Source organism: Medicago sativa, chromosome 2, assembly GCF_051527215.1.
Source record: "Medicago sativa cultivar Bolivia chromosome 2, Bolivia_mono, whole genome shotgun sequence".
Classification (NCBI taxonomy): Eukaryota; Viridiplantae; Streptophyta; class Magnoliopsida; order Fabales; family Fabaceae; genus Medicago; species Medicago sativa.
Genome location: NC_140750.1, coordinates 68,296,367 through 68,305,161, shown reverse-complemented (window position 1 = coordinate 68,305,161; position 8,795 = coordinate 68,296,367). Strand labels below are relative to the sequence as shown.

Below are 8,795 nucleotides of genomic sequence, written 5' to 3'. Positions count from 1 at the left end.
GTCCTCTTCAATAACATGACCATCAACATCTTGGATTCTCTCAATTTTATTTCTTCGGGTGACCTCCTCCTGATTATAAAAACGAGTGTCCTAATCACCGTTGTGGCCAAAGAGCTTTATGACTCCACCTTCCTTTTTATTTATTTTCTTCAACGATATGTTGTCAAGTTAAGATTGCAAATCTTTTGATCTGCCTATCACTTCCGCAGTTTAAAACCAACTTCAGGACTCCTTTGTTTACCCCTCTACAACATCAAATGAAATTGGTAGCATTTGATCACATGGTCTCTTCATAATAACCAATAAGAAAACACCCATCTAAACCAATGATAGGTCTACACCTTAAGAAGATTTCTTTCCCACTCTTAAAGCAAATGTATACCCTCCGAGTGTTGTGAATAAATCCAACTATGTTTGTTGGTTACTTAGTAACTATCTAGTTAGTTAGTGGCTTGTAGTGCAAGTTACTCAACTTAGCCTATAAGTACTTTTTTGTATTCAGTTGATATAACTAAGTATGTTGTATCATAATCAATAATAGTTTTACAATTTTCACCATAAACAAAAACTCTCTTCATCCTCTCTATTCTCATCATAGTTCAGAACGTTTTGAACTCTCTTTCTCTCATCAATGTGTGTAAAGCTAGGAGCTTGCACCAACACTGAGAATGTAGACACATAAGTCTTTTAGGATGTTCCAAGTCTGCATGAAATGGTTGAGTTGCCACCTTCGAGCTAGATGGTCAAGATGAAAATTAAACTTGGATACTTCTTTGTTGTTTCTCCTTTTCGTTCATCTCACATTCTGCCATTGTGTTCTCTCTAAGAAAAACTAATTAGAGGAATAAACAAACAAACAAAACTCACTCCATCTCATATTAAGGGACACATAGTTGACTATTTAATACGTGTCAATATACAATTTTGACATTTAATATTTTTAAGTATTTATTAGCAAAGATTATTCTTTCAAAAAAAAGAGTATCTATTAGTAAAAATTATAAAATCTATGTTTTAAAATATCAAAACAAATTCAACATTTTACATGGTACCCGTTCTATTTATATATTAATAAAAAGTATATTCAAGATATGTTACGTAAATGATGCAGGCCACTTCTGAAGTTTAATTAAGCATAAAAATGCTTAATTTCAGGAAGAGCAGCAAGGAAGACAGAAGGAAAGATACTCAGTCAGATATGCATGTGGAACCCACATTGTTGACTTACGTTTTTTTTTTAGGAAAGTTGACTTACCTTCTTACATTAATAATCTGCACTATACTACTTCCTCCTCTCTAGAAAAGAAAGTTAAACTCATATATGATCCAAATTTTGAATTAGATTTATCAATTTTTTGTATTAACCTTTGATTCTAGTTTCCTTCACCTTAGGAGCAGTGCATTGAATTTTGTGGAACAAAGAATTCGGAGAAGAATGGATTCAAACTCAAAACTTTCAGGTAAAATTAATTAACTTCATACCATACCATACTATGAGGTTTTGGTTTGACGCTTTTATCTATATTATATCATTGATTATAGTTTTTTTAATTGGATAACCAAGACTTTTATTTTGCATGTATGAGGGAAATACTGTTTTCACTATCAAAATCTACTAATAGTTTTTACATAGCATTTGTTTATCAGAGTAAACCTTCAATTTCTCTAAACTAGCACTCTATTCGATCTGGTCCCAGAACTATAGAAATCTAATAAATAGTATATATCAAATTAATCCCTGAATTATCACTTTCGCTCCTATTTTCAAAGTAAATGATGACAAACTTGATGAAATGTGAATAATTTAGGAACTATTAATTATAGAATTTACTTTCTATAAGTGTAAACCGTTTTTTGGGTCTGTAGACGAAGTGGTAAACCTAGGTGAATAACAGTATCGGCACTGCTAGTTAAACTAGGCGTTACAGAGGTAACGTAAGTGTAAAACATTTTAAATTGTCAAAAAATCACAACCAAGGATAAAGTCAACATTTTTAATTATCTAAAGAATATGATTTTATTGACATTATAAATATATTTACACTAACTGTGTATATGCATTAAGTCCTTTGTTATATTTTGATGTTCAAAGCATAATTCACAATTCGTGTTGGTACGCGGTACGAGTTCGGGTTCGCGGTACGCGATATGAGAAGAATTCAGTACGTATGGGAGTATATAGCTTCAGTAAGCTTTGGTTCGTAGTACTAGTGAAAATACAAATAATTTGTCAAAGATAGAAATACAATAGCTTCGGTACGCATTGGTTTGCTTTCCATGCCAAATGAAATTAGTTTAAATATTTATTTCTCATTTTTTTCTAGTATGTTTGAGATTGGTTGGCTGGGTACTCCAATTTGTGAGAATTCTTCACAGATTTTGGCGTACCAATTCGAAAAAGAGCTGGGAACCTGTTCGCACGAACCAATGCGTGGTTCCCTAGGGGGTCCATGAATTATGTGACTATGGTTCAGAGACCAAATAGGAAAGAATGATAATTTAGAGACTAAATTGAAGGTCTACACTTATTATTATTTTTATTATTATTATTATTATTATTATTTGATTTGATGATAAGCATTTTCATTTCTTATACAATAGACAAGTTGCTCTCATGGAGGTCCTTACTCCTGCAACCATTTCGGGCTCTGTTGGGTCGTTTTTCGTTTTCCAATTCTGGCCAGGGAGGTACAGCTTTTTCTGGTCCTTCCATTGATTCCAGTGGAGTGCATAGCTATAAATACGATGTGTTTATCAGTTTCAGAGGCGCTGACACCCGTAACACTTTTGTTGATCATCTTTATGCTCATCTAACTAGAAAGGGAGTTTTCGCCTTCAAGGATGATAAAAGGCTAGAGAAAGGAGAATGCCTTTCAACGCAACTTCGACAAGCAATTACAAATTCACGGATTTCTATTGTTGTCTTCTCAGAAAGATATGCTGAGTCAACATGGTGTTTGGAAGAAATGGCTACCATTGTTGAAAGTCGTAACGATTTGCAACGAACTGTTTTCCCTGTTTTTTATGATATTGATCCATCTCATGTACGAAAACAGAATGGTGTGTACCAGAATGCCTTTGTTTCACACAGAAACAAATTCAAACATTATCCGTGTAAGGTTGAGAGATGGACGAGAGCTATGGTCAATTTAACTGAAATAGTTGGTTGGGATGTTAGGAACAAGTAAGTGTTATTGTTATTCTCCTCGTTGTTTTACATTCTCAACGTGAAGCTGTGGTGTTCAATTGAGTTTTCTTGTGCAGCAAACTATTTTACAAATCAAGTTTGTTATTTTATCAATATAATTTTTTTTTCTCATTTATCAAAATAGTATTTCTTCAAATCTGTTTACATGTGTCAGCATATCTAAATTAATTGTTATTATAGTCATCCTAACTTAACTTTCCGCCTGTTTTCTTTGGAAATAATTCTAGTGTTTATTTCCTCCTCTCTTTCAGGCCAGAGTTTCGAGAGATTAAAGATATTGTTCAGGAGGTAATAAAAATATTGGGTCATAAATTCTCAGGGTTTGCTGATGACCTTATTGGGATACAACCTCGAGTAGAAGAATTAGAAAGCCTTCTGAAATTAAACTCAGACGATGATGACTTTCGGGCTATAGGTATTTGGGGGATGGCTGGAATCGGAAAGACAACTCTTGCTTCTGTCTTGTATGATAGAGTCTCTTATCAGTTTGATGCAAGTTGTTTTATTGAGAATGTAAGCAAAATCTATAAAGATGGTGGTGCTACTGCTGTAAAGAAACAAATCCTTCGGCAAACCATAGATGAAAAAAACCTAGAGACATACAGCCCTTCTGAAATATCTGGAATTGTACATAAAAGGCTGTGCAACCGAAAGTTTCTTGTAGTTCTTGACAATGTTGATCTATTAGAGCAGGTGGAAGAGTTGGCTTTAAATCCTGAATTTCTTGGTAAAGGAAGCAGAATGGTCATTACAACCAGGGATATACATATTCTAAGAGTGTTTGGAGCACAGTTATCGGTATCTCACGATACATGTGTGTCGTACGATGTGTATGAGGTTCCACTATTGAATAACACTGATGCTCGCGAACTTTTCTATAGAAAAGCTTTCAAAAGTGAGGATGCCACTAGCGGATGTGTGAAGCTGACTCCTGAGGTACTAAAGTATGCTCAAGGTCTTCCGTTAGCAGTTCGAGTAGTGGGTTCTTTCTTGTGTACTCGAAATGCTAACCAATGGAGAGATGCTTTGTATAGATTGAGGAATAATCCAGACAACAAAGTTATGGATGTGCTTCAGGTAAGTTTTGAGGGATTGCATTCAGAGGAAAAGGAAATATTTCTACATATTGCTTGTTTCTTTAAAGGGGAAAAGGAGGATTATGTGAAGCGAATTCTAGAAGCTTGTGGGTTGCATCCTCACCTTGGAATTCAAAGTTTGCTTGAGAGGTCACTCATAACTATTAGAAATCATGAAATTCTTATGCATGAAATGTTGCAAGAATTAGGGAAGAAAATTGTTCGGCAACAGTTTCCTTTCCAACCAGGATCGTGGAGTAGATTGTGGCTTTATGAGGATTTCTACTCTGTCATGATGACAGAAACGGTAACAAGATATCTTTGAACTTCTTTTACCATTAGATAGTTTAAATTTATTCAAGCAGTTTGATTTTTTCCACCTTTTGTAACCTATTTATTCTTAATATTTTCAGGGCACAAACAATGTTAATGCCATAATTCTAGACAAAAAAGAGCATATCTCTGAATATCCTCAGTTGAGGGCTGAAGGATTGTCAATAATGAAGGGACTAAAAATTCTAATATTATATCATACAAATTTTTCAGGAAGCCTCAACTTCCTTTCTAACAGCTTGCAGTATCTTTTGTGGTATGGTTACCCTTTTGCTTCTTTGCCATTGAATTTTGAGCCTTATTGTCTTGTTGAATTCAATATGCCTTGTAGCAGCATCCAACGACTATGGGACGGTCACAAGGTATTGTAATGATGTCTTTCATTCTCCCTTTTTAGTCTCAATTATGTCTTGACCAGTTATTAAATTGTTTTACTTTTGAGAGAATTATCATGGTCACACTTTTCAATTATGTATCAATGCATGGATAAGTTACAATATAAAAAACTCTATACTAAAAGTTAATTAAAATTAAACTATATTCAAATTTGCTTGTGTTGATTTGAGTTGGATTAATTAATCAGAATTTGTTTGTATGGGTCTTCACTTTCCTAGTAAACCTACCAGTTATCAATAGCATATGTTCTGTAATTTTTTCTTCTTTTTCCAAGTAATCAGAAACTTTTTTTTATAAGGGTATTCACTCTCCCTCCCTCCCTCTCTACATACAGTGATGATTTTTGAATAATAAAGGAATGGCCTTCAATCAAGATAATCTCAGTGAGATATTTCATTAACAAATTTTGAGTTGGTCGATATGCTTTTTTTTTCAAACACTGAGCACTGCATACATTTCTATAAGACATGATTAACAAACATAAACTGCTGCAGTAAAAATGATAATTCACTTTTATTGTTATTACAATTATTTGATTTCAATCATATATATACACATTAAAGGAAAAAAAATTAAGCGCATATTCTATATGAAAATTTAAGAAAGCACATAAAGTTAATTGATGATATTCAAGTTTTAATACAAATTACAACATATAATCGTTGGCTGCTCATTCTGTCTTCAGGATCTCCCTTGTTTGAAAAGGGTGGACCTGAGCAACTCAAAATATCTTGTGGAGACTCCAAATTTTGCTAGAAGCCGAAGACTTGAGCGGCTAGATTTTACAGGATGCATAAACCTATCGTATGTCCATCCGTCCATTGGACTTCTGGAAAAACTTGCTTTTCTGAGTTTTGAAGGCTGCAGTAGTTTGGTCAAGCTTGTTCTTGATGGTGACACTGCCTCTAACTTGTATTCTCTAAAAATTCTACACCTCTCTGGCTGCACAAAACTTGAAACCATACCTTGTTTTACCAGGGTCTCAAATCTTGAGTATCTCGATATGGATCAATGTGTGAGTTTATCAATGATTGATCATTCTATTGGGGATCTTGTGCAACTTAAATTCTTGAGTTTAAGAGACTGCACGAATCTTATCAGTATACCACAAAACATTAATTCTATGCATTCTCTTGTAACTATAGATTTATGTGGCTGCTTAAAACTAAAGAATATACCATTGCTAACAAACATGTCAAAGTCTGAAGAAAGTATTGACATTATATTCACATCTACAGAAAATGTTGATCGCTTTGATGATGAACTCATATCTTCTTACTATCTGAATTCTTTGATTTTTTTGGACCTAAGCTTTTGCAATCTAAGTACAGTCCCTGATGCTATTGGAGAGTTAAGGCATTTAGAAAGGCTTAATCTTGAAGGAAACAACTTTGTTTCCCTACCGCCTTCAATGGGGAGGCTTTCCAGTCTAGCATATTTAAACTTGGCACATTGCAGCAGGCTTCAATCTTTGCCTGAGCTCCAATTGTGTGCTACTTCTTCATCTGGGGGAAAGTATTTTAAACTGTTATCAGGATCTCATAATCATAGGTCTGGATTATATATTTTCAACTCTCCACTCATAGAGATCCAAGAAGGAGGTCATAACTTAGCACTTTCGTGGCTGATAAAATTAATCGAGGTACACACTTCACATTGCTTCCCTCCCCTGTCGTCTTTCTCTCTTGTTCTGATATATGTGTTATTTTTTTCCTTCTGGTGCCAGAAACCTTGTCATTTCCGGTGTGGCTTTGACATTGTTGTTCCCGGGTACGGATTTCCTTCTTGGTTTGATCATCAATTTATGAAAAGTTCAAGAGTAAGTATAGCAGACTATAATGAGTTTGAAAATTGGCTTGGCTTTGCCTTTTGTGTGGCATTTGTGGAAAACTGTCGTCCAGCAACATCTGGTTCTTCACACTATTCGTTGTCGTCACAGTTGCCATATCCTCTCTATCTTTCTTTTGAAAGTGAACAAACGGAAGAAACCTTTGATATGCCGCTTCGTTTAGATCTGAACAAGGTTGATGGCTCAAATACGCAACATATCTGGCTAATCTATATCTCTAGGCCCCACTGCCATTTTGTAACAACAGGAGCACAAATCACATTTAAAGCTCGCCCAGATGTGGAGTTGAAAACATGGGGATTACGCATGGTATTCGAGCACGAGATCTCTAGTTCATTCAAGTTAGGGACAAATGAGGTTCAACTACCAAACTATCTTCACTTGGATCATGTTTATGAAAGTAGCAGCAGTAGGAGGCCTGAAGTTCAGCTTCCTTATAATTGGTATGTTACTGAGGAAGAAGAAAAGTCTAAAATTCTGCTTCATTATAATTGGCATGTTACCGAGGAAGAGGAAAACGAGAATATTGAATTGAATGTGAAACAAAACCATCTCTTGGATATGGGCCTTACCACATAGCGAGTAAATAGGCAAATTGGTCATCAAAATTGTAAGTAGCGGTCAAATAGTTCCTCATTTTTGTGTATTGCCATTCAATCGGATCCCTTTATTAACTCACGCCGTTAGAGGCTATGATGTGACACATTAACTAGACATGTCACATCGCACATTAATCCTACGTCAATGTTAGAGCACTAGAGACTAATTTGTTTATAAAAATTAAGGTCTTTTCGGGGACCAAATTCTCGTTAATTGTAATATGGACTAATTACATATCTAAATTCCGTGGGTAAAATAGTCTCTGGTGTGCTAGCATTGATGTGGAATCGACATGGAGGGCTTGCTTATTCAGTAAATGTGCAAATCTTAGTCTCCAATGATGAAAGTTTATAAAAGGACTATTTTGACTAGCATTTTAATATTTCAAGAAAGTATTTGCTAATTTACAAATATAGTGACTATTTTGACTTATACTTACAATTTTGATGTCCAATTTGTCTATTCACTCCCACATAGTCGTTGATTATCATGTTTTGCAATATTAAAAAAATCCTCTTCATTGATTTAGTCATTTAGATATAGTTTGTAGTTACATTGCAGGCTAGTTAGCAAAATAAAGATACGTAGTCAACTTGCTGCTAATTTCTTGAACCATTATGAATCCCATGGAATGATGTTCTATTCTATGTTAGAATCCACCTCAAGGTTCATTAGTTTCGAAATTCTGCGCAAACCATTATCAAGAAGATTTTATTTTTCTAATCATTCCTCAAATGATATAAGAGTATGTTTGATGGCCAGGATAAAAGACGAAATAAGATAATCGTATCATATCATGTCTCAATCTAATGTTTGATGTTGCATTAAGATGTGATAAGATAATCCTGAAACTTATACTATAATGTCTTACTAGTTATAAATCATATCCTGATTATGAGCTAGGTTAGAACCAGATAGGATAAGAAAATAATGTACATATTTACCCCTTTAAATAAATTTAAAATAAATAAATTTGAAAATATATAAAAATAGTTTGATTATTAAATTAAAAATATTAACTGTTAATTTTTAAAAAAAATGTATGATTTTTTCACAAGGGCAAATGTGTAATTTATATTATATAAAAATTGAAAGCCATCAAAATCAGAATATTTTAAAAAATTTATTAAGATTACAAAAATATAAATATTAATTTTAAATTGTATAAAAAATTAAATATAGTTTTCTTGCAAGGGTAGATTTGTACTTTTTATATAATATCTCACATCTATATTACATTTTCTAACATATATAATATGATTCCCTTAAAAAAAACACATATATAATATGATTATTTAGTTACTCGTATTTTTTAAAACAAAACTAAAATTAT

At 33.6% G+C, this 8,795-nt stretch overlaps 1 protein-coding gene across 4 annotated transcripts; it reads left to right on the top strand.

Annotated features, from left to right (window-relative positions):
- Window positions 1–509: 509 nt before the first annotated feature.
- On the top strand, window positions 510–8,065 carry LOC146950049 (TMV resistance protein N-like). Of its 4 annotated transcripts, none has more exons than XM_085746015.1 (7): window positions 510–1,460; window positions 2,602–2,688; window positions 2,819–3,184; window positions 3,460–4,591; window positions 4,698–4,979; window positions 5,699–6,655; window positions 6,740–8,065. In XM_085746015.1, the coding sequence occupies exons 2-7, from the start codon at window positions 2,615–2,617 to the stop codon at window positions 7,439–7,441; spliced, it is 3,513 nt and encodes a 1,170-aa protein (XP_085602141.1). In that variant the 5' UTR covers window positions 510–1,460; window positions 2,602–2,614; the 3' UTR covers window positions 7,442–8,065. The 4 variants fall into 4 exon arrangements, with proteins under 4 accessions (XP_085602141.1, XP_085602140.1, XP_085602142.1 ...); XM_085746016.1 differs by lacking the exon at window positions 510–1,460 and adding an exon at window positions 2,093–2,517; XM_085746017.1 differs by lacking the exon at window positions 510–1,460 and adding an exon at window positions 2,164–2,256.
- The last annotated feature ends 730 nt before the right edge of the window (window positions 8,066–8,795 follow it).